Source organism: Lycium barbarum, chromosome 10, assembly GCF_019175385.1.
Source record: "Lycium barbarum isolate Lr01 chromosome 10, ASM1917538v2, whole genome shotgun sequence".
Taxonomy (NCBI): Eukaryota; Viridiplantae; Streptophyta; class Magnoliopsida; order Solanales; family Solanaceae; genus Lycium; species Lycium barbarum.
In genome coordinates this window covers 26492605-26519075 of record NC_083346.1, presented here as the reverse complement: position 1 = coordinate 26519075, position 26471 = coordinate 26492605, and the positions used below count along the sequence as shown (strand labels likewise).

Sequence of the window (26471 nt, the reverse complement as noted above, 5' to 3'; positions counted from 1 at the left end):
GAAACACGTATGGAGGGCCAAGATTCCGTACAAAGTGACATATTTTGTTTGGCTAGTAGTCAAGAAGGCCTGTCTGACATAAGACAATCTCCAAAGAAGGAAATACAACTATGTTCTATCTGCCACCTATGTGGAAAAAATGCGGAAACAAATACTCGTCTTTCCATACAACTATTTTGCTTTTTTATTTTTGCTGTAAACAAGAGTACATAGAAGAGCTGAGTCTCTACTACAAGTCTTAGATCTCTAGTCTAGAATTTTTGCTACATACTCCCTGTAAATATGACCCTCACAGCCTTATGTGATTTTAATACAAGATTTTTACCATCTAAAAAAATATATATAAGAATCTAAGAATGCTGTATCAACACTTCATCCCTTTCCTGAGAATGAAGTCTCTGATAAAAAGTGGAAGGTGGTACATGATTGCAGCAATAGTAGACAAGTGGCCAGTAGAAAACCAAGCTGGAGGTTTCTCCTTCAGCACCGCATTCACGGTCCTCTTTGCGAATTCTTCCGCAGGAGTTGATCTTGGGCCTTGTGAGAAATGTGCTCGTGCCCGGATTGGTTCTTCAAATTTCTTGTACAACTTCCATTCTGGCATTTGACTGTAATTGGCAATGGCAGAGTTTCCAATGTTCGACTTCACAGCCCCAGGGACAACAGTGATGACATCAATGCCAAATGGCTTAAGTTCCAGTCTACATATAGCACAGAGTAGCAGTAAGGACTACAAAAGAAACACACACACACACACATGTATCTGCCATTCCTAGAAGGGAAACTGTAAGTTTGTAAAATAATTGATACATACAGAAGCTTTAGTTATTGGAGAAAAGCAGCTTTGACAGGCATTACATTTTACTTGAACTCAACGTTGTCTGTCAGCTGTGGTATCAGGAGACAACAAAGAATTTTATTACCATGTAACCTAAAGATGGATGATTATTAGTAAGTTGAAGAAATGATGAAGTGTATCTGCTAAAGTTATCCCTTCATAAAAGAGGATACAATGCCAAGCATCTGAACACCAGCATACTACCAATATAAGCATTCTTTTATATAAAAGCATAGTGGGCCTTTCGTAGCTTAATAGTTAATACCTAATCTTCTTACAACCTGGAGTCAGTATAAAAAAGAATGTCTTGGTGAATATGAAGCATAACTCAACAACTGACATCGTACTATAACCTGCTTGAACTTAGGTACATATGCCGGTAACGTCTTGCTGTGTAATGCTCTATATAAATTGACATCCTAAGTTTTAAGCTATAATACACAAATCACCTGCTTGGACTTTGGCATACAAGCGTCTTACTGGCAGATGCTATATAAGAGGTCATGCTTATTTTGAGCTACAACACCTTAATCTATCCAATAACTATTTCAATTTTAGGGTGTGTTTGATATGGAGGAAAACGTTTCCAATTTTCCCATGTTTAGTTAGTCAAATATTTTGAAAAACAGTACTCCTAGGAAAACAAGCTCCTTAAAATGAGGAAAATGACTTCCCTAGTGAAAGTAGGGAAAACAAGTTTCATAAGTAGCATTCCATAGTAACATTCTAATACCCGCCCTCCAACACACCCGGATCCCCACCCACAACCCACAGCCCCTATCCCCACGACCCCACACCCCTAGGCCCCATGCCAACCCAATAGTGTTTGCCTAGATTAGATACAAATGCTTTTGGGATGACTTTTTTTTCTACTTATTTACCAAACACCAGAAAATAAGTAAGAAGCCCACTTATTTTCCAGGAAAACATTCTCCTTCGTACCACACACATCCTTAATCTTGTTCCTCTTGTTCCCTTGCCTTAACTATCACAAAATTAGAGATTAAAAATGGGAAGTTTTGAATATGGTTATAGAACCCTCACTCTGCATAGCTGTTTAAGCATCCCATTCACCAAAACCGTCTAGTCGATTGAGTGAACCTCTCTTACCTAAATGATTTTCCCAGTTATTACCTTCTTCCTAGATTTGCATTAACTTTCAAAATAAGCTAAACTTTTCCAAAAATCTAACATATGGACAATCTGAGACTGAGAGAAGAAACTTTAGATAACCAAGATGGTAACAATGGAGGCGGTAGTCGGAGATGGTAGAGGAGAAAGCATGCAAATGAATGAGCAAGGAATTCGTTAGCTGAAGGAATGCACTAGAAAACTGTTACAGGGTTTCTGACAAAAGCCAACATTCAACCTTCTTCTGTTCCAAATGAATATCATATTTTAACTTGGTGAGGACATTAACAAGAAAATTGAAAAGACAAGACTTTCTAGCTAAGGGGTAAGATGTGAAGCTATAATTACAGGGATTCTTCATTTGCCTTGGCATACCCGTATTGAAATGCTGGTGTAGGTTACTTTGTGCCAAGTCTTCAAAATATGTTAAAAAGTAACAACACGTCGCATGAATCCATACCGGATACTTGAAGACATCTGTATCGGATATGTCCTGTAGCTGAGTCCATGTATCATAGATCGGTACCATGTTTTACTTACTTTTCTTTTTACGTTTGAAATATATTAAAGAGAAAGTTCTAAAGAATTGCCAAAGTAGCCAGAGGTAAGATTTTGTTATACATAAATTTGTTTTAAGAACAACTCTTTTTGTTTGGAAGCTGAAAATAATTATGGGATAGAACAAAAAAGGAAATGGGACATTCAACTTGGAAAGAGTCAAATTCATCCTTTGTTTTAGTTAGGAAAACTTAAGAACACGATACAATTGCCTTAATCAACTTGCAACCAAGGTAAACACTAGTTCGATATAGAGCCTACTTTACTGTCAACCTGGGTACTGATTCAGGCGTGCAGTCCAGTCTGAACGTTCCTATTTTGAGCTATATGACTTTGTATGCTGCCAAACATGTGCTCTAAAGTTACTCCATAGGAAGATTTATTGACCACTCATTTATGTTGTAAAAAGGTGCTTATAAAGTCAGAATATTTGATCATTGGAGGAAAACAAGGCCAAAAAGCTAATTTGGTTTAAGGAATGAGGTTGAACAGTTGATTTCTCCGTGTAAAGGTAACACTGTTGGAGCGAGAAGGTGGAAATGTTCAAAGAAACTTTTCCGGCTGGCTGTACGTCTTAAGTATAAAACTGAATCATTCATCATCAAAGAGAATAACAAAGGCAAAGAATGTAATGTGTCTCAAGGAAATGAATCTAGGACAGGTAGTACCCAAAAAAATCTTATAAAAATTTAAAAGCCAATAACGAAATTCACAATAACAAAGTTGGCTATTGCATACAAACGTACCTCAAGGTATCAGTAAATGAATGTACAGCAGCTTTGGATGCACTATAAGCACCAGACCACGGACCTGGTGACAAAGCAATACAACTTTCAACATTGACGATTTTTCCCTTTTTCCTGGATGCCATGTGCGGAACAACAGATTGAATTAACCTTATGGGACCTACATAAATATAAAACAATGTCATAAGCAAACACAAAAAAGAAGAGAGAATAAAATTGCTGCCAGAGGAAAGTTAAAAAATAAAGGAATAGGAGAAAGAAAAATGAGATAAATAATTATTTACTCCAACTCCGTCAGACTAAGATGGAAAAAAATGGTTTATTTGGAAAAAGAAGATACACAATGATCTCTTGTTATCAGGACCAAGAGTGTAGCATGTGAACACAGGAATATAAATCATTCATAATGCTATAAAGTTATGCAAGTTTAGAACATTAGGTTCCATGAACTGAAGTGAACCAAATAAACACATGCACTATAGTTCAATCATCTTCCTAATTTTTTTTTCTAAACAAGTTCAATCATCTTCTAATTCTCTTACAATAATTTTATACAGGCATTTCAGATGGAAAATAAACTTTTCCTTATGGGAGGTTCCAATAATGTGCTTGCTTTCCCAAGAGAAGAGAATTCTAGCATGAACAGCACTAAACATTCCCGACATTAATTCTCAACAATTGTGACAAGTTAAAAACAATGTTATATGCGCGTTGAATGGAGCATTATTTCCAACTTAACTGATAATCTCTTAAATGCAGCTTTATTTTTTATTAAGCACATAACAGGATGACAAACTGTGTCGGAGATTACTGACCAGTGTTAAAGAGAATTGCTTCTTAATCCTCTATTAAGAGACTTCATGTTACTCGTTGAGGATATTCGAAGCAAGGAAATACGGAATAGTAAAAAATACAACATAAATAGCAAGCACAGCAACAGGCTGATGATGTTAATGAAGGCTCTAAAAAAGAGGCATCGCACAAAATGAACCATAGAACTCAATTACTCTGCATGCCACAGTCAAATGATTCAAGAGAAAAAACAGATTTCTGACTCCAATTATGTAGGATAGAAAGAAAACGGCATTTCAAAATGAAATGGTAAACTATATTAGACTCACAAACAGTTTAGAGGATAACAACTGCAAGATTAGTTCGTTAGAGTTTGGGGTCTATTTTGTAATTAGACAAACTAGGGGAGCTATTAATATGAGTTAGTTGGCTGTATAACCGATAGTATAAACAATGTTACAGCGGTGTAATAAAAATGTGTATTTACAGAAATGGAATTCTTTCTTCTCATTTCTTCTCTCTAGAAACTCTACAATTGTGTATAGATCACTTCTGAGATTCATCTTGCATGTGAACTGGAGTTGTTGAATTCAATTCAGATTGCATATTTTATCAGAGATTCCATTTATTTGCCCATACATTAGGATATCAGTCACCAATGATGTACGTGAGATATTAGCAGCAGATTTTCCATCAATTTGGAAAATGACAGTTAACCACCCTCACTCTCCTTCAATATTCTTGTCTTATATAGAGAGCTTTGAAGTTATGATAAATAGTACTGTAATTGATTTGATATAATCGTGTCCCACATGTATTTAATGAACTACTGATTAGGTTTAACAAATCTAAGTAAACCTGTACACATTTCCAAACCATTGGATCTACAAAGCAGGTTAAACAATGTTTAAACAATTAGTATTAAATAAACTATTTCACTTTTGGCTCAGTTTCATACCCTCACTGTATCTCTCAAATTCCTTTTTATTGTTAGACATATAAGCCAACAGCGCACTGAAGTCACAGTGCCTTCTTCAGATCAAATATCACTACTGTACTGTTGGTTAAACAAGTAAAGAAACCAAAATAACAAATAAGGTACATAGGATAAAATAAGTAGATCAAATATGAGTTCTGCTAATAAAAATATTCTCAATCAGTTACCAAATTAACTTCCAAAATGACAAAGGACAAGCGGTTAACCATCCTTGCTTTGGTCAGCTCTCTAGTTTTGTACTCCCTCTGTCCCAAAAAGATTGTTCTCCTTTCCTTTTTAGTCTGTCCCAAAAAGATTGTCCCCTTTTTATATTTAGAAACAATTTAACTTTATAAGATGATTTACAGCCACACAAATATCTAAGGTTTGTTTTGGACCACACATTTCAAAAGTCTTCCTTTATTTTTTAAACTTTGTGCCAAGTCAAAAGAGGACAATCTTTTTGAGACGGAGGGAGTACTACTTAATTGTAAATGAGCTGTCAAACTCACATCTTTGGTAGCCATTTTGCATCTTCTTGATGCCCTTTAAGTTATATATCCCTTACTTCAAAAATAAATAATAAAAACAGGTGGGCAGCCAGCCAACCATGGGTGACAGCTATGGATGCCCACCAACCTATTGAGCTATCCAAATACAAGGATGTAGGTTGCCTTTACCTCGACTTTACTGTACAACCATCTATTGTTCTACTAAATTTGTTATCATCATGTATCCCCTCCCCCCCCAAAACCCCCCACCACCCCTAAAAAAAAAAAAAAAAAAAAAAAAAAAAGGAAAACCCTTTATTCTCCTTTTTGAAAGGGAAAACCTTTATTTTCCGTTTGGACCAAGTACTCAAGAGAAAAGTTGGTAAAATGTAACGGATGTTACATAAAACAGAAGGCTCAACAACCATTAACTCTTATGTAATAAGGTAAACTTGGAAATACCAATATGCAATTTTAGTTCTATACCAATTAATTATATTTCTGTATAAAAAAAAGGATGCAATTTTAGTTCCAAATGTATGCTCACTTTTAATGCAGAGTTCCCATCAATTCAAAGCATGAAATCACCCATCAAGAACTTCAATAACAAAATCCCTTACAAACTTCTATATCTAGCAATATATTTCAAACTCTTAACAATTATTAGAAGGTTTCCGACAAAGTTAACATATAAATGCACACAACGAGTACAACAGTAATACTAACAAATACTTGGACTGCAATTTCAAATTAGCAGACTTTAAATAAGTCAAATCATAAATGTACGAATAATTCAACTGGAACATAATACTTCTAAGTAGAATTTGTTAAATATCTGAATTTTGTTTTAAGCCAACAAATAATTGAGTGCCCTATTAACTTCTAAATACTGATAAAAAATTAAAAGTGAAAGTTAGATAAAATGATGCATACCGAGAACATTGGTATTGAAGGTATGTTGAATAGAAGATAAAGGGTCTTCAGCAAGAGATCCAACACACTGTACACCAGTGTTATTAACAAGAACATCAATGTGTCCAAACGTTTCATGAACAATAGTGAGCACATGGGTAACACTTTGTTCAGACAAAACATCGAGTTCTTGAAGAAAGAATCATGGATCATTTTGGAAATCAGACATGGATGTTAAGGACCGAGCCGTGGCAACAAGGCAATTCAACACACCTAATATGGCGTGAGGTATGCAATTTAGAAATCCACATAACTAATATATATATATATATATATATATATATATATATAAAAGTTATAAGGGAATCTATGTATTATTTTATGCAGAATAGAACGTAAAATAATAAATACATTCCTTCATAACTAATCATGCATTACTAATACATGCATAACTCTATCCAGCAATCAAACGACCCCTAAATCCTAATATAAAATAAAAGTGAAGGCGTACCGAAAACATTGGTATTGAAGATATGTTGAATAGAAGACAAAGGGACTTCAGCGAGAGGTCCAACACACTGTACACCAGCGTTATTAACAAGAACATCAATCCTCCCAAACTTTTCAAGAACATTGGTAAGCACATGAGTAACACTTTGTTCAGACAAAACATCTAGTTCTTGAAGAAAGAATCTTGGGTCACTTTGGAAATCAGACATGGATGTTAAGGACCGAGCCGTGGCAACAACAAGGCAATTCTTAGAAGCAAAAGCTCGAGCAAGCTCATGGCCTATACCGCCATTTGAACAGCCTGTTATGAGAACTACTTCTTTGTTTTCCATAACAGAGAATGTGCAGAGATGTGACGGTGGGGTTGGGGGATTTTCTCTGTGAAGAAGTTAAAGGGATTCCCTTTTGTAAGTGAAGGAGATTCGGTGAGTAAAAAGAGGAATTTACTGAGTTTTGGCAGTTTTGACTTCAATACCGGAAAAGTTTAGCGAGGATGGCCAATTTTTTGGACGGATTAATAATGGCGAAATGAAATTGGCAAGTAGTTATTTGTTGGACGCTTGGACTATTAATTAAGTCTTATTGGACTGTTAATTAGGCCTCATTTGTTTGCACTTAGTGGAGGCCTGAATCTTAATTCATTTTTTTGTACGGATTGTCCTTCTTTTGGGGTGGTCTTTAAATTTTGCCCCTCATATTTGTGGTCTTTAAATTTTACCCTTCGCTTGGATACCTGAGGTTCTGGGTTCGAACCCCCGATCAGGCATAAAATAAAAATATAATTTCACAAGGCAGGGCTGGGGGAGTGTACGTCGGATCTGGCATAAAGTCCTTAAGGAAAAACTAAAGTTATGCCGGAGGGGGCATAACTTTTCCTCAAGGCATAGTTTAATTATGCCTTATGGGGCAAAACTTTTTCTTAAGGAACTATGCCTTATGGGGCAGATTTTTAATTAAGACATAACCAAAAGTATGCCCCATAAGGCAAAATTTTTTCTTAAGGTATAGACTTTGCCTTATAAGGCAAACTTTTAATTATGCCTTAAGGAAAAATTCCGCCTCATGTGGCATACTATAAAAGTTTGCCCATTAAAAGTATGTCCCACCGGCATAAACTTGTGAAGGAATTACCAAAGTTATGCCGAACCCGGCATACTTTTGCCAAGTCTGCCCATAAGGCATAAGTATGTCGGGTCCGGCATAAGTTTGGTAATCCCTTAACGTGGGGGCATACTTTTAATGGGCAAACTTTTATGCCGGACCCGGCATAAACTTGTGAAGAAATTATCAAAGTTATGTCGAACCCGACATACTTTTGTCAAGTCTGCCCATAAGGCATAAGTATGCCGGTGTAACAACCCGATATTTTTCGAGTGAATTTTAGAATTAAACTCTTTATTGTGGTTTGCTTAGTTTTAACCATTCACCTTCTGAGGTAGGTAAGTAAGACATAAATATTTATATTTATACAGTTTAGATATTTATAGGTACAATAAGGTATGAGACGTATTATATATATATATATATATATATATATATATATATATATATATATATATTGATCAGTGGGTTGAAGGAGTTGTTAGTTAAGTGCAATTGTTTAATTAATAATAAATGACTTGAGTAGTGGGCCAAGCCCATCACCCCTGTATTCACGTAATTTCCCTAGAAGTATGTGGTGAATGGAGGAACCTATTTATTTTACCTAATCTACAGATTGGCTGGAAAAAAAAAATAAGAAGAAAAAGCAACTGCTATTTTATTTTACGTGAGGGAAAGCCAGGAACATCAAAAGAGTAGATTCCCCAACAATTTCAGGTACTACGTTTAATTCCTTCCATAGCTTCACCTTTGTGATAACTAGTTTATAGTACTAATGGTGACAGTTGATAATTAAGTAATGAACTTAGGGTATATTTAAGTTGTTGCCAGAGAAAACCAAAACGTGGAAAACTTTTTCTTATTCTATGTTAATTTTCCCAATTGTCAAAATCTGCCAAATTAAGATGATTGAATAGTTGTTGTCAAATATATTTATTTATATATATAGGAAGGCTATGTTTCATGAATGAACTAGGATGGGTAGTACAATTATTTCTTTAAAGAATAATGCCAAGAATTCTTCTTTGGGGGACAATATGATTATGGGAGACATGACTGTACTTATTAGGCTTTGGGAATAGGAATATATTTTTATATAGTGGGCAGTACCTTCCTAGATTATATTTCTATTTTGCACAGTAAATTCATTTGGCATTAGGAACTATCGTTGAGTGGTATTATAGACTTGGACTTTATAATTTTGTGTGTTAATACATGAGGGGTAATTTAGCAGAATCTCTATCATATGTTGCTGAGTATCGTTTTTGAGGTTCTCTTTTTGTGTCAGTAAATAAGGGGTTAGTTGACTACTAGCAGAACAGTTAACGGTCTTTGGACTAATTTGGATCCATTATTTACGTTATTAAATAGATTGAGGCTATTGGAGATCGTTTGAAGAGATTTTGGCGTTTGAAGAAAGGTTTGCGTTCCGATTAAAAGGCAAGTGAGGCTTAAACTCTTAGTTTACTTGCTTTTCATAAAACGCATATGGTTTGTGTTGTATGTATGCATTTAAACCATTTATTTCGTGTGAGTGGGCAAGCATGATCTAAATTGGATAATTTTCAAATTTCTAAAGTAATGACCGTATGAGTCCTTTAGCGTAATTTCGCTTAAATAGATACTATTTATATAAATGTAAAGTTTAGAAGTGGTATTGAATGGATGTATGTCCCACTTATCATATCTTCAGAGGGGCATACTTCTACAGGTCCCATTGATGTTCGGTGAGAGATAGATGCTAGAATTTTAAGTAACCCGGGTAAGATGGCGGTAAATAATGCCCTCTCCGGAAGACGGGGTAAGACATAGACAAATACGTACTATGTCCCGTGAGCATACATTCAGATTCAGTATATTTCATGTATTGTTCGTCCGGGTAAGATGGGGGTAAATAATGCCCTCTCCGGAAAACGGGGTAAGACATAGATAAATACGTACTATGTCCCGTGAGCATAGATTCAGATTTAGAGTATTTCATGTTCTGCTTGGTTGTGCTTCATGATTTTAGCTTAGCTTCAGTGTTTGTATATATTTAATATACTTGTACTCTGTAATTGCTTTTATGCATTATCAGGAATTTCAAAGACTTGCCCCAAGGGTAAGCTGAGAGTGTCGATGATCTTGCTGGGTCTTTTAGACTCACACTTGTTGATGTTGTATGTGTGCAGGTGTGGTTAACGGTGACCAGGTAGCCGATACTTGATTCATTCCAGCTTTGTTCAGTCCAGTTCAGTGGAGGTGAGCCACCATTAGATCATGGCGGCCTCTTCTTCTTTAGTTGACTTAGTAGTATTCCAAGCTACGTCTCGTACTTTTATATTCAGACTAGTAGTTCCATGACTTAGACATTTTTATGGGGTTTATGGGCAAGACTCAGTATTTGTATTTCGCTTCCGCACTTTTCTTTAAATTATGAGACTTTGCGTATTATTCATTTTATTCGTTAATTTTCGCATGATTAGCTTAGAGGGTTCGCCTCATGGGTAGAAGCTCGTCAGGTGCCCGGTCACGGCCTGAGTGTCAGATTTGGGTCGTGACAAACTTGGTATCAGAGCCCTAGGTTTCAATTTCCTTGAAGTCATGGAACGATGCCTGGTAGAGCCTTGTAGATCGGTACGGAGACGTCTGTACTTATCTTCGAGGGGTTGCTTGGGTATTTTAGGAAAAATTTCCCTTCTTTCTAATTCTTATCGTGCCATTAAAGTTGAATAAGGAATTAACCTTTTTCTTGTTCTGGAACAGATGGCTAGGACTCGATCTTCTGCATCTGCGGGGCGAGGGGGTGCACCAGTAGCACGGGGGAGAGCCGGGTCACGAGGACGGCCTCCAGCACGACAGGCTGCTATGCCTAGAGGTAGACCCCCAGCCGCCAGACAGGCACCACCCGAGCTTCCGGCAGAGGAGGATGTCATGGACATACCAGCAGCAGCCCCAGTAGAGGGAGTTACAGTTTCAGTACCACCAGAGCTATTGGTCAGGATGGTTTCAGTTATGGAGGCTATTGTTCCTCGTCTAGGTGGAGTTATGCCTTCAGGTACTTCTCAGACTCGGGAGGGTGTGGGTGGTCAGACACTAGCCACTCTTACCACAGAGCAGCAGGTCGCACAGGGTTTTCAGACACCACCACCTGGTTTAGCTCCACCACCAGCTGAGGTGGTAACACAACCAGCAGTTCATCTAGGGGGTACAACTTCGGTTACTGGTAGGAGTGCAAGTGCTACAGATGAGCTTAAAGCTTTCATGGGTTTTGGACCACCGAACTTCGATGCTACTCCTAATTCGGTGGGTCCCCAGAGGTTCATAGACAGGTGTGAAAAGATTCTGATGACTCAGGGTATTTTACACACTCACGGGGTTGACTTCACAGTTTTTCAGCTTTCTGGATTGGCAGAGTCATGGTGGACTACCTTGAGTCGTAATAGGCGTGCAAATTTGCCCCCACTCACTTGGGCCCAGTTTGTGACACTTTTTATGGATAGGTTTCTACCTCCTAGTCAGCGTGATGCTTTGCGCGATCAGTTTGAAAAGCTTCGTCAGAATGACATGACTGTGGCACAGTATGATGCAGAATTCACCAGGTTGTCTCGTTATGGCCTTGAGATCATTCCTACTGAAGAGGATCGGGTCAGGAGATTTGTGAATGGGTTGAAAGGGTCCCACCGTACCGCCTTGGCTACTGAGGTGCGGAGGTCTACTTATGATCAGGTTCTAGATAGTGCTATGCGTCGAGAGGTATACTATTTAGAGGACAAGACTGAGCGAGAAGGGAAGAAGTCGCGCACATCAGTGGTACCCAGTTTGGCTCCATCTGGGAGCAGGGGTGTTCAGGGTAAGGGGTCATCTAGACCTCCTCAGTCAGCTTCACATAATCATTCTCAGGACTCACCTAGTTCTCAGTCAGCCCGGCAGGGGCAGGGGCAGCAACACCAGAGACGTAGTTCTTTTCAGAACAGGGCTTATCATTGTTCTTCTTGTGGGAAGAACCATTCAGGCAGGTGTATGAGGGGTTTCACTGGATGCTATACTTGCGGGGAGCAGGGTCATTTGTCTTTTGCATGTCCTAGAGTTGTAGGCGCAGTCCAGCCGGCAGCCCCGCAGCAGGGTGCCATTGTGGCGCCACCTATAGCCGCAGTTCCAGCTAGATCAGTACTACAGGCAGGTCGTGGAGCAGCTAGACAGGGTACTCAGGGTGCACAGGCAGTGGGTGGACAACCCCGTTTCTTTGCTTTGGCCAGACAAGATGTTGATGCATGTAATGCAGTAGTCACAGGTATTCTCACAGTTTGTTATCATCCGGCATTTACCTTGATGGATCCTGGATCCACTTATTCTTATGTATCCCCATTTTATGCTACTTGTTTGGAGCGGGTACTCGATTACGTAGATGCGTCTTTTCTAGTATCTACCCCAGTTGGGGAGTCTATAGTGGTAGATCGAGTATATCGTGATTGTATAGTATCTATTCAGAGTACAGAGACCTTGGTGAATCTTCACGAGCTTCAGATGGTCAGTTTTGATGTCATCATGGGTATGGATTGGTTGGCAGCCTGTTATGCTACACTTGATTGTCGTAAAAGCTAGTTAGATTTGATATACCTGGAGAGCCGAGAATAGAGTGGAAAGGTACCACAGCCGCTCCAGAAAAGCGGATCATTTCTTATTTCAGGGCCCGTAAATTGATTAGCCAGGGCTGTTTGGGATTCATAGCCACGGTTCGAGATACTCAAGCTGAGACAGTGACTATAGACAGCATTCCGGTTGTACGGGACTACCCAGATGTATTTCCTGAAGATTTGCCAGGATTGCCTCCCACCCGAGAGATTGAGTTTTGCATAGATACTTTACCGGGGACTCAGCCTATTTCTATTCCCCCGTATCGTATGGCACCTGCTGAATTGAGGGAGCTGAAGGAACAGATTCAGGATTTGCTTGATAAGGGCTTCATCAGGCCCAGTGTGTCACCTTGGGGTGCTCCAGTATTATTTGTGAAGAAGAAGGATGGTTCCATGCGAATGTGCATTGACTACAGGCAATTAAATAAAGTCACAATCAAGAACAAGTATCCACTACCTCGTATAGATGATTTATTTGATCAGCTTCAGGGTACGGTCTGTTTTTCCAAGATTGACTTGAGATCGGGTTACCATCAGTTGAGGATCAAGAAAGAGGACATCTCAAAGACTGCATTTCGGACTCGTTATGGCCATTATGAGTTTTTGGTCATGTCCTTTGGGCTTACTAACGCCCCGGCAGCATTTATGGATCTTATGAATCGAGTGTTCAAGCCTTTTCTCGACACTTTCGTTATAGTATTCATTGATGACATATTGGTCTACTCCCGTAGCCAGTTGGAGCACGAGGGTCATTTGAGGGCGGTGTTAGAGAAGCTGCAAGAACACAAGCTTTATGCCAAATTCTCGAAGTGTGAGTTCTGGTTAGATACAGTGGCGTTTTTAGGTCACGTGGTTTCTAAGGATGGTATTCTAGTCGATCCAAAGAAGATTGATGCAGTGCAGCAATGGCCTAGACCTACTACTCCTACTGAGATCAGGAGTTTCCTGGGCTTAGCCGGTTATTACAGACGTTTCGTGGCAGGATTTTCAGTAATAGCTGCACCGTTGACCAGATTGACGCAAAAGAATGTCCAGTTCAAGTGGACAGAGGAGTGTGAGTTGAGCTTTCGAAAGCTCAAGACAGCTTTGACTTCGGCTCCAGTATTGACTTTGCCTACTGGGGAGGGAGGCTATTCAGTGTATTGCGATGCCTCGAGAGTGGGTTTAGGTTGTGTTCTGATGCAGAGAGGCAAGGTGATTGCATATGCCTCTAGACAGCTTAAGAATCACGAGAAGAACTACCCGACTCATGATTTAGAGCTAGCAGCAGTGGTTTTTTCCTTGAAGTTGTGGCGGCATTATTTGTATGGCGAGCCATGTGAGATATTTACAGATCACAAGAGTCTTCAGTACATCTTTAAGCAGAAAGATTTGAATTTGAGGCAGCGGAGATGGCTTGAGTTACTAAAGGATTATGATATGACAATTTTGTACCATCCGGGGAAAGCTAATGTAGTGGCGGATGCTTTGAGTAGGAAGTCAATGGGTAGTTTGGCTTCTATTTCATCCTCAATCCGACCTTTAGCTATAGATTTTCAGCGGTTGGCCAATAGTGGTGTTAGACTTGATGCTACGCCTTGTGGAGGGATACTTGTTTGCGTAGTTGCACAGTCTTCTTTGATTGAGCAGGTCAAAGCTCATCAGTTCGAGGATCGCCGGTTGCTTAAGCTCAAGTGGAGCAGGGACAGACTAAGAGAACGACTATTGACTCCGATGGAGTGTTATGGCATGATGGCAGGTTATGTGTACCAGATGTAGGAGACCTGAGGCAGACTATTATGGAAGAAGCTCATAGTTCTCGCTATTCCATACATCCGGGAGCCACAAAGATGTATCAAGACTTGAAGAAACATTTCTGGTGGATGAGGATGAAGAGGAACATATCTGATTATGTGGCTCGTTGTTTGAATTGCCAACAAGTTAAGTGTGAGCATCAAAACCCTGGAGGGTTAGCTCAGAATCTGGTGATTCCCGAGTGGAAGTGGGAGAGAATCACTATGGACTTTGTGGTGGGCTTGCCATGTACTTTGAGGAGACATGATTTAGTTTGGGTGATTGTGGACAGACTTACCAAATCCGCACATTTTATACCGGTTCAGACTACATTCACAGCAGAGCGGTTAGCACAGATCTATACTCGTGAGATAGTTCGATTGCATGGCGTGCCCATTTCTATCATTTCTGACAGAGGGTCACAGTTCACAACTCAGTTTTGGCAGTCTTTTCAGAAGGCTTTGGGTACTAAGGTTGAGCTCAGTACAACATTCCATCCGCAGACTGATGGTCAGTCAGAGCGGGTTATTCAGATCTTGGAGGACATGTTGAGAGCATGTGCTATCGATTTTGGAGGTCATTGGGACGATCAGTTGCCTTTGGTAGAGTTCGCCTATAATAATAGCTACCACTCTAGTATTGAGATGGCTCCATATGAGGCTTTGTACGGTAGGCGGTGTCGTTCTCCAGTTGGTTGGTTCGAACCGGGTGAGAGGAAGCTTTTGGGTCCAGAGATGGTTCAGCAAGCTTTGGAAAAGGTGAAGGTAATCCAAGACCGGCTCAAGACAGCTCAAAGCAGGCAAAAATCCTATTCGGACAAGAGAGTCCGTGATCTTGAGTTCACGGAGGGTTATTTGGTATTGTTGAAAGTATCGCCCATGAAGGGTGTCATGAGATTTGGCAAGAAGGGCAAGTTAAGCCCGAGATATATTGGTCCTTTCGAGATCCTAAAGCGGATAGGAGCAGTTGCGTATAGATTGGCTTTACCGCCGTCCTTAGCAAGAGTTCATCCAGTTTTTCATGTTTCCATGCTCCGAAAATACTCTAGAGACCCGAGCCATATTGTTCAGGTTATTGACCATGAGGCAGTTCAGCTTGATCAGAAGTTAGCCTATGAGGAGGCCCCGATAGCTATTTTGGATAGGCAAGTTCGCCAGCTGAGATCCAAGAGTATTCCTTCTGTAAAAGTCTTATGGAAGAACCATCCGAGTGAGGAAGCTACTTGGGAGGCAGAGCAGGACATTCGAGACAGATATCCCGAGCTTTTCTCTTGAGTCATGTCAAGAGAAGAAGCTCCAATGCATTTGTGCATTGGTTACAGGTATACTCTTTATGTGTTTTCACGAGGATTAAACTAATAGATAGTGCGTTTATATATTCGCAGTTATGTATTGACTTATTTGAGTTACATTGGTGTTATATTTTTATTTGTAATTTTGCATGATGGTACGGGGTCGCCTGGTGCCCCATTTTGCATGTGATTGATGGTATGGAGTCGCCCGGAACTCCCTAGTATATGTTGATTTATTTATGATGCTTGTTGGGGTTGCTATTAGTGGTTTTATACTAGATATATAAGTGACATTAGTCATAATTATAGGGAAAACTCTGCCCGAATTTCAGTAGGCCTAAGAGACTAGTTGAGACAGTTAAGGTTGTTAATGTGTTGCTCTTTGACCACATGAAGAGCTTTCTTACGTTCTTGGAAAACTGTTGCTACTTGCTACGGTATTTTTACTAATATTGAATCCAACATTTCAATCTTCTTGGTTATATTCCTATCCCTTTTTTTTGGAGGATATCATTATCTTCTTTATAACCAATAAGGTAAAAATATTACATTTTGAGTCACTTTAAAGGCAGGTAATTTCCTTGACTACAAGTGATTTTATCATTCATTTTTCTCTTAGATTTAACCGATACACCGCCCGATAACCGTCCGATAATTGCTAATCCGATACCGAACCAATCGATATCTTATAGGTTGGCTAGCGGATTAGCACTTTTAAAAGCCCATAACCGTTAAGCCGAACCGTTAAGCGTAATTATCCGTCCAATCCGCCCGATAAGCAGCCCTAGTTAGTTAAGTGCAATTGTTTAATTAATAATAAATGACTTGAGTAGTGGGCCAAGCCCATCACCCCTGTATTCACGTAATTTCCCTAGAAGTATGTGGTGAATGGAGGAACCTATTTATTTTACCTAGTCTACAGATTGGCTGGAAAAAAAAATAAGAAGAAGAAGCAACTGCTATTTTATTTTACGTGAGGGGAAAGCCAGGAACATCAAAAGAGTAGATTCCCCAACAATTTCAGGTACTACGTTTAATTCCTTCCATAGCTTCACCTTTGTGATAACTAGTTTATAGTACTAATGGTGACAGTTGATAATTAAGTAATGAACTTAGGGTATATTTAAGTTGTTGCCAGAGAAAACCAAAACGTGGAAAACTTTTTCTTATTCTATGTTAATTTTCCCAATTGTCAAAATCTGCCAAATTAAGATGATTGAATAGTTGTTGTCAAATATATTTATTTATATATATAGGAAGGCTATGTTTCATGAATGAACTAGGATGGGTAGTACAATTATTTCTTTAAAGAATAATGCCAAGAATTCTTCTTTGGGGGACAATATGATTATGGGAGACATGACTGTACTTATTAGGCTTTGGGAATAGGAATATATTTTTATATAGTGGGCAGTACCTTCCTAGATTATATTTCTATTTTGCACAGTAAATTCATTTGGCATTAGGAACTATCGTTGAGTGGTATTATAGACTTGGACTTTATAATTTTGTGTGTTAATACATGAGGGGTAATTTAGCAGAATCTCTATCATATGTTGCTGAGTATCGTTTTTGAGGTTCTCTTTTTGTGTCAGTAAATAAGGGGTTAGTTGACTACTAGCAGAACAGTTAACGGTCTTTGGACTAATTTGGATCCATTATTTACGTTATTAAATAGATTGAGGCTATTGGAGATCGTTTGAAGAGATTTTGGCGTTTGAAGAAAGGTTTGCGTTCCGATTAAAAGGCAAGTGAGGCTTAAACTCTTAGTTTACTTGCTTTTCATAAAACGCATATGGTTTGTGTTGTATGTATGCATTTAAACCATTTATTTCGTGTGAGTGGGCAAGCATGATCTAAATTGGATAATTTTCAAATTTCTAAAGTAATGACCGTATGAGTCCTTTAGCGTAATTTCGCTTAAATAGATACTATTTATATAAATGTAAAGTTTAGAAGTGGTATTGAATGGATGTATGTCCCACTTATCATATCTTCAGAGGGGCATACTTCTACAGGTCCCATTGATGTTCGGTGAGAGATAGATGCTAGAATTTTAAGTAACCCGGGTAAGATGGGGGTAAATAATGCCCTCTCCGGAAGACGGGGTAAGACATAGACAAATACGTACTATGTCCCGTGAGCATACATTCAGATTCAGTATATTTCATGTATTGTTCGTCCGGGTAAGATGGGGGTAAATAATGCCCTCTCCGGAAAACGGGGTAAGACATAGATAAATACGTACTATGTCCCGTGAGCATAGATTCAGATTTAGAGTATTTCATGTTCTGCTTGGTTGTGCTTCATGATTTTAGCTTAGCTTCAGTGTTTGTATATATTTAATATACTTGTACTCTGTAATTGCTTTTATGCATTATCAGGAATTTCAAAGACTTGCCCCAAGGGTAAGCTGAGAGTGTCGATGATCTTGCTGGGTCTTTTAGACTCACACTTGTTGATGTTGTATGTGTGCAGGTGTGGTTAACGGTGACCAGGTAGCCGATACTTGATTCATTCCAGCTTTGTTCAGTCCAGTTCAGTGGAGGTGAGCCACCATTAGATCATGGCGGCCTCTTCTTCTTTAGTTGACTTAGTAGTATTCCAAGCTACGTCTCGTACTTTTATATTCAGACTAGTAGTTCCATGACTTAGACATTTTTATGGGGTTTATGGGCAAGACTCAGTATTTGTATTTCGCTTCCGCACTTTTCTTTAAATTATGAGACTTTGCGTATTATTCATTTTATTCGTTAATTTTCGCATGATTAGCTTAGAGGGTTCGCCTCATGGGTAGAAGCTCGTCAGGTGCCCGGTCACGGCCTGAGTGTCAGATTTGGGTCGTGACAGCCGGGTCCGGCATAACTTTGGTAATTCCTTCACAAGTGTATGCCGATGGAGGCATAGCGAAATTTAAACTCTGCCTTGCGAATTGTTTTTTAAAATTTTGACTGTGTGGGGGTTCAAACCTGGAACCCATAGGGTTTAGCCGAAGGGCAAAATTTAAAGATTTCAAATATGAGGGGCTAAATTTAAAGACTATCCCAAAAGAAGGGCAATTCTGCGAATTGACCATCTTAATTATTCAGATTCAGCTCATTAAGTGCATTTTTTTTTCATTTTTTTTTTGTGTGGATTGCCCTTCTTTTGGGGTGGTCTTTAAATTTTGCTCATCATATTTGTGGTCTTTAAATTTTCCCCCCATATTGCTGGTCTTTAATTTTTGCCCTTCGTGTTGCAACCCTGAGCTTCGCATAGAAATCATGAGGTTCTGGGTTTGAACTCTCGATCAAGCATAAATTAAAAAAAAAATCGCAAGGCAAGGTTTGGGTCGTGTGTATGCTGGGTCCGGCATACGTATAGGCAGACTTTCAGTTAAGCCTTAACTAAAAGTCTTTTTCTAGTTATGCCTTATGGGTAGACTTTTAGTTAAGCCTTAACTAAAAGTCTTTTCCTAGTTATGCCTTATGGGGCAAACTTTTATTTAAGGAATAACTAAAAGTATACCCCATAAGGCATAATTTTTCCTTAAGACACAGACTTTGTCTTATAAGGTAAACTTTTAGTTATGCCTTAAGGAAAAGTTCCGTCTTATAGGGCATACTTTTAGTTATGCTTTATGGGGCAGACTTTGAGTTAAGGCATAACTAAAAGTATGCCCCTAAGACGGAACTTTTCCTTAAGGCATAAACTTTGCCTTATAAGGCGGAACTGATAGTTATGCCAGGTCCAGCATAATTTTAGTTATTCCTTAAGGAAAAGTTTCGCTTTATAGGGCATACTTTTAGTTATGTCTTATGGGAGACACTTTTAGTTAAGGCATAACTAAAAGTTTATCTTGAAAAGTATATATATATATATATATATATATATATATATATATATATATATATATACATGCCTCAAGGCAAAGTCTGCTCCCCTCGGCAGACTTTTGGTTAAACATAACTAAAACTCTACCGGTGGAGGCATAGGGAAATTTAAACTTTGCCTTGTGAATTTTTTTAAAATTTTTGACTGAGTGGGGTTTTGAACCTGGAACCCATGGGTTTTAACCGAAGGGCAAAATTTAAAGATTACAAATATGAGGGGCAAAATTTAAAGATCACCCCAAAAGCAAAATTGCCCATTTGTTTTTAAGGTCTGATTATTAATTATTTAGATTCAGCCCATTAAATGCATTTGTTTTGTCTCCTTATAAAACCTCTTAATGGGTCTTAGTTGATCTGATTGAATCAGATCTATAACAGAGTCTTAACCCCATTCAGATTTTAGACTCATTAAAATATTGCGTGTTATTCACAAAAGCTCCTCTCATGCCTCTGCGCTTTTCTTCTCAGCAAAAATTTTCACGCCTATCACACTTCTTTCTCAATCAAAATTTATTTTTTTTCTCTTCTCGGCAAAATCCTATGTGTCTTCCCCAGTTCATAATCCATTTTGCACCAAGAAAAATCAAATATGATTATTCATGTGCAATAAAAGTAGATTATATATATATATATATATATATATATAAATCCAATGTGAATGTAATTAAACCTCCGTGCTGTGATGGAAACATGTCCAATCATATTTTAGCCGTAAGAAATTTTTCAATTTTGCTGTTGGGTAACTTTTTGCTCAATTCTGTTATAAAAATATTACTAACTCTTTGTTCAATTTACGGGTGATAAGAAACTTATTTTCTAGGTTGAGGTATTATTGAGATTAGTATCGTGATAGAAATTTATGAGTTTGGGGCTCCGTGAAAGATGAATGTTTGTTGGTGGTTCCACTTTCTGATAATTTTTCTTATTAAATATTAACTTATCTTCAATTCTTGAAAAAAAAAATACTATCTTACCTTGTTACAATAATTTTTTTATATTGATATATAAATTTTATTTGCATTTCAGATAGTTTAATTTTTTTTTAATCAAATATAAATAGTCAAAATATTATTTTGTTGAAATGAGATTCTTATAATATTTTATTGAATAGTGAATTCCACATGCACATTTAGATGTTGAAAACAAGCCGTCTTAATCATTCAATGTTCAGATTCAAAGACCATATCTTAATATTCAGATATGCATTCAGATTTAGACATGTAGATCTTAAACATGTCACGTAGGATGTTAAAACTAAATAGTTACCAAATATAAGAATACACACTCTTTTTGAGACAAACCAAAAAGAAAAGTAAGACACTTAAATTGGGACGGAAGGTGTACGTAATTTAGTAGTTAGATCCTGTTTAAGTTAAAGGTAAATGTAAGCTGGTAGACAAGTTATGCTAGAATTAGTAATATTATAATTAATTATAAGGTAAACTTACAGGAATAGCTATCATCCTTACCTCTAGTAGCTATCTTTTTAATTTTACCAACCATAGCTACTATTTAATGAACATATGCAATCTAACGGGTGTATTTGTTTGTTTTCAAATACATAGTAATTTTTTTTTTTTTTTGCTTTGATATATTTGAGTGATTTTTTTTTTGCTATAATGTATTTTTGTGTCCTTTTTTTATGCATTTCAGTGATTTTTTTTTGTTGTGTTTTAGTGATTTTTTATTTTTATTTTTGACGTATTTCAGTGGCTTTTTTTTTTATGTATTTCTTTGATGTATTTCAAATACATTGTGTACATTCCAACTACATATGAAGCCAAATACATTCAAATTTGAATGGATTTCAACAAATACATTCAGATACAAGACAAAAAAATTCAAATACATGATAAATGCATTCAAAAACAGTGTGTCTGGCTATTAACAAAATACACTAAAAAATACACTCAAAAAATACAAACACAAATACATTAAAAAAACAGTGTATTTGTGAGATGTAGATTTTTTGAATGTATTTGTATTTGGCTTTTAACAAATACACACAAAAATATAAAAAATACACACGGCCAGATCTGAGACACCACCGCCACCAAAAACCCTGATCTCTCCATCACCACCAAAACCCTAATCTCAGACTCTACCACCACCAAAACCCTAATCTGAGACACCATCATCTGCATCTTCTTCTTTCTCGCCAAGTCTTCATCGCTGTCGTCTGCATCGTGTGCCATCTCAGGCCACTCAAACACCCGCCGATCACGGGAAAGAGTGAAGAGAGAGAAGGGGGGGGGGGTGAGCACAGAGGGAGAGAGAGAAGAGAGAGAGGGGCGGCGCGTATGCATCTGTATGCATACCGGCCCATTCACCTGCTTAACTTGATTAAATATTTAGCAGAGCTTTGACAATCTCCCTATTTGGTTTTAGTCATGTGAAGACCATTGAAAGATGTTATCCCGTACTGAAATATGCCATTCACTTGACGAGAGAATATTGGGATTGATTTCTTGCATAGCAATCTGCTAACCTGTATTATGTTTATGTACTGAACTTAATATTTCCTTTGAATGGTGCATTGATTAAGAAAAAAAAAAAAGACAGCAGATGAGTTAGAAGAGAAGGGTGAGCACAGAGGAAGAGGGAGAAGAGAGAGAGGGGTGGCGCGGCCATGATGGTGGTGGTTGAGAATGGGGGAGAGAGAATTTTTAGGGTTTTGAGGAATAAAAAATCTGAAATGGATAGTAATTGGGAAAAAAAGAAAGATATATGTGTTTGAGTATGTATTTTTGATATAGCTATCAATTGTAATTTAGAAAAGTTAATTAGCTACTAAATATAATTAAATAAAAAAGTAGTTAATATTAATAATTAGGTCTTAAAAGAAACTACAATGTGTAAAAATTACTAATAATTAGTACCATATTAGCAAACCCTACTAAAGCCTAATAAATGCTTCACGTACTAAAAAAAAGAACTGGTCCCCTATTCTGTGATGGTTCCAAATTTGTCTCCTAAAATCAAGCCTAATATTAACTACTGATTTATTCTAAATCTATGCCTAAAATAGTTTTTGTGGTTCATGATTTTTTTAATGTTTGAAAATTTAAATTTTTAATAATAGTATATGTCAAATATATAGAACTGTAATTAATTTATAGCATAAACATTCACAAATACACCATATACATGTAAATACCTTTTGAGCTTTGCATAATTATGATATATTTCTAGTATAAATATTTTTAATGTCAACATACAAAAATTTGAATTCAATAACAAAAATAATTTAATATTGCGTATATTATTTTAAATTGTATAATTCAATTGTTGTATAACTTACTGAATAAATGATGAATAATAATAATATTTATGATGTATTATTATTGTATAGCATATTAATAAAATACATACATAGTATAGTACTTGTGTATTACTATTATATACATCAAATATAACCAAGATACGTAATATATAATTAAAATAGAATTTATTGTTTTTGATCATATATTAGAGCTATATAAGTATATATTCAATATACTGCACATATTTAAATAGCATGTATAAATATTTTGTTTAGTTACATATAATATATTGTGTATATATATAATTTGTATATTTGGTATACTAAATATATAAATAGTATATATAACATATTTATGGAAGATTTACCCACTATAAAATGGTCACAAGATAATATACTTGAAATATATTAATGGTATTTTGCTTTTAAAACCGACAGCAGAAACATAAAATTTGGAGAAAATTCCCTCAATAGCAACCCCATTAAAGAGGGAGATTTATTTTTTCATTAAAAAAGGGAGGAATCTTTGAGATAATTCTTCTTTTCTTCATAACAAACATTATGGAGAGAAAATTATAGAAGAGAGAGAAAAGAGCAGCAAAAGTGCATTGATGCACATAAATCACCTAATTAATGAAGAGAATTGCTAATGTTTAAATGCATTTATTATTATTTTTTATTTTCAGAATGTCATATTTGTTATAAAATGTGCTATATTGGTTACTTTTACAAAGATATGTTATTATTGTATATAATTCTTATTAATTGATGTGATGGGTAAAAATCTCAATCTCTTTCGCCTACAAACTCTGTAAAAACATTAAAATGTTTTATTCATTTTAAAATGAAAGAACAACTTGTTATTACTTTTTTTTTTAATCTAACACATTTGTTGTTAATTGAATACTTTTATTCAAACACGTAACTGCTCATTTATAAATCAGTTTCATTAGTATAAATTTTTCAGCACTTAAAGGTCATTTGGTAAGGTGTATTAGATAGAATAATGCTAGTATAAACTTTTAGTGTCGTGTAAGGTTGCAAATTAAAGTCTAGTACAACTAATACAAATATTATTTGTACTATTCTTATACATAGTAAATTATGATATTAACAATATCAATACTATTCTTACACTTATACACCCTATTTCAGTACTACTATTTAAAAATCAGAAAAGGCTCAAATATGTCATTCAACTATCAGAAATGACTCATTTATGCCACTCGTTAATAGTTTGGCTTATTTATCATAGGAAATGACTCATTTATGCCATTGAATTATAGGAAATAGCTCATTTATGTCACTCATCAATAGTTTGACTCATTTATGCCATCGCCCGTTACCAAAATGACTCATCCATGCCCATTTTTCATTTACGCCGGTTTTATAATACTAGATATGACACGTGGCCTCCAATTAGAGGTCTACATCATTTCATTGAATCAGCCTAATTTTAAATACCAAATTAATAAAAAATCCGACTCATACACCTTATCCACCCACAACCATAATCTAGTTAGATGCCACGTATCATATATGGTATTGTAAAACCAGATTTAATGAAATATGACATGAATGAGTCATTTTGGTAACATGCGATGACATAAATGAGTTAAACTATTGATGAGTGACATAAATGAGCCATTTCCTATAGTTTGATGGCATAAATGAGCCAAGTTATTGACGAATGACATAAATGAGCAAAACTATTGACGAATGACATAAATGAGTCATTTCTGATAGTTGAATGACATATTTGAGCCTTTTCCGTTTAAAAATTATGTGATGCATGTTAATTTTAATACAACAAACTAAGCAATCGATAAGAAATAATGACAGTATAACTATCACATTATAATTATTATTCCTTCTGCCCAAAAAAGATTGTCCTCTTTTCCTTTTTAGTCTGTCCCAAAAAGATTGTCCCCTTTTTATATTTAGAAACAATTTTACTTTATGGGATAATTTACAGCAACACAAATATCTAAGACTTGTTTTGGACCGCACATTTCAAAAGTCTTCCTTTATTTTTTAAATTTTGTGTTAAGTCAAAAGAGGACAATTTTTTTGAGACGAGGGAGTATTTGCTATAATTGTTATAAACATTTTTGTGCAGAAATCTGCAATGCACACTTTAACATTGTTTGGTAATGTAATCTTGTCGAAGAGATTCAGTGACTACAGAGTTTTGGCAGTTAGTCACTTTCAAGGCCGGAAAATTTGCGAGGATGACCAGTTTTTTTGGACGGATTATTAATGGATTTAATTTATTAAGTTGTAGTTAACCTAATCCATTCAATCCGCCCAGTATTTAACGGGTTGGGCATGAAGGAAATTTGCACGATTGCTCTTATTCGGGGATGGTCTTTAATTTTTGCCCCTTAAATTGGTAGTCTTTAGTTTTGCCCTTCACTAAAAACTCCTTGGTTTCGGGTTCGAATCCCCGCTCAATTAAAAATTAAAAAAGAATTCGCAAGATAGAGTTTGGATTCGCAAGACAGAGTGTTGCTACCTTAAGGCAGAGTTCAAACTTTACCTTAAGTCAGAATTTGCCTCAAATTCTACCTGATCAGGCAGAGTTTGACTGCAAATTCTACTTAAGACAGAGTTTAGCCTTCAGGCATAAAGCAAAATCTACCTTAAGGCAGAGTCGCATAAGGCAAAACCTCTACCTTTTGCATTAAGGAAATTTTGTGGGAAAATTTCAAAAACCTCCCCTCATGTTTGCAAAATTACAGCTACCTCCCTTATTTTAACTTTTTTGTAACAACTATTTTATTCTATTTATTACTAATGAAAAAATAATATATGTGGACTGATTTTCCCTCCATAAGATCTTTTTTTTTTTAATTAATAATTATGTATCATTTTCAGTTGCACTATTACTCGATAAGGAGCTCAGTTTGCGTGAACTACATCTCGAAGCTATTTCTTGACACAACAACTAGTACATGCCAACTGAAAGCTAATTCATGTTTATATCGTTAATTGTACAAATCTATGATGATGAAGCCTTTTGGATTCTTGCACTTTAATTTGTCTTATTTTCTCAAACAAAGAGATGGGCATCACAATGAAGAAAAAAAAATCAGAATTGAGCTTTATCATTTTGTTATTTTGAACGAAAATGAAACGGATGAAGAGGGAGTGAAGAATGACATAAAATCCTCAAATCTCTAGCTTTATAGATCAAGAGTATTGCATGATGTGTTGCTGGAAAATTGTTTTTGCCAGAGAAGATGGAACACCGATGCAGATTTTGATAAATTAAGCTACTGGAAATTAAAGAGGATTCAATTAGCTAAGACACACTTAAACTTTATCTAACTCATATTGTTGGCTTTTGCTTGCAATAAGTCATTTATATTTTTGATGTATAAAATTTTGGTCTCAAAGTTGTTCAATATTTTTTTATTAATCACAGGTTCGTGGGCAAGATACTTTCTCCAAAAGTTAGAATATGATCGACGAAGAAGACAAAAAAGGTCGAACGTCGAGAACGAGTTTGGGATTCCATTTTATTATTGTTAAGAAATAACTGACATTGATAAGATAATAATTAATCAAAAGAGTATAATCTTATGGAGGGCAAATCAGTA

The 26471-nt window shown here is 36.5% G+C and overlaps 2 protein-coding genes across 2 annotated transcripts; one reads left to right on the top strand and one right to left on the bottom strand.

Annotated features, from left to right (window-relative positions):
* Window positions 1–144: 144 nt before the first annotated feature.
* LOC132614756 (short-chain dehydrogenase ptmH-like) lies at window positions 145–7487 on the bottom strand. The gene is made up of 3 exons (XM_060329282.1): window positions 6956–7487; window positions 3274–3433; window positions 145–701 (listed from the first exon to the last, which is right to left on the bottom strand). Exons 1-3 carry the CDS (start codon window positions 7284–7286, stop codon window positions 365–367), a joined length of 828 nt encoding a protein of 275 aa, XP_060185265.1. The 5' UTR covers window positions 7287–7487; the 3' UTR covers window positions 145–364.
* Window positions 7488–9949: 2462 nt separating this feature from the next.
* On the top strand, window positions 9950–12639 carry LOC132612872 (uncharacterized). The gene is made up of 2 exons (XM_060326950.1): window positions 9950–10296; window positions 10801–12639. The coding sequence occupies exon 2, from the start codon at window positions 10801–10803 to the stop codon at window positions 12637–12639; it is 1839 nt and encodes a 612-aa protein (XP_060182933.1). The 5' UTR covers window positions 9950–10296.
* Window positions 12640–26471: the final 13832 nt, after the last annotated feature.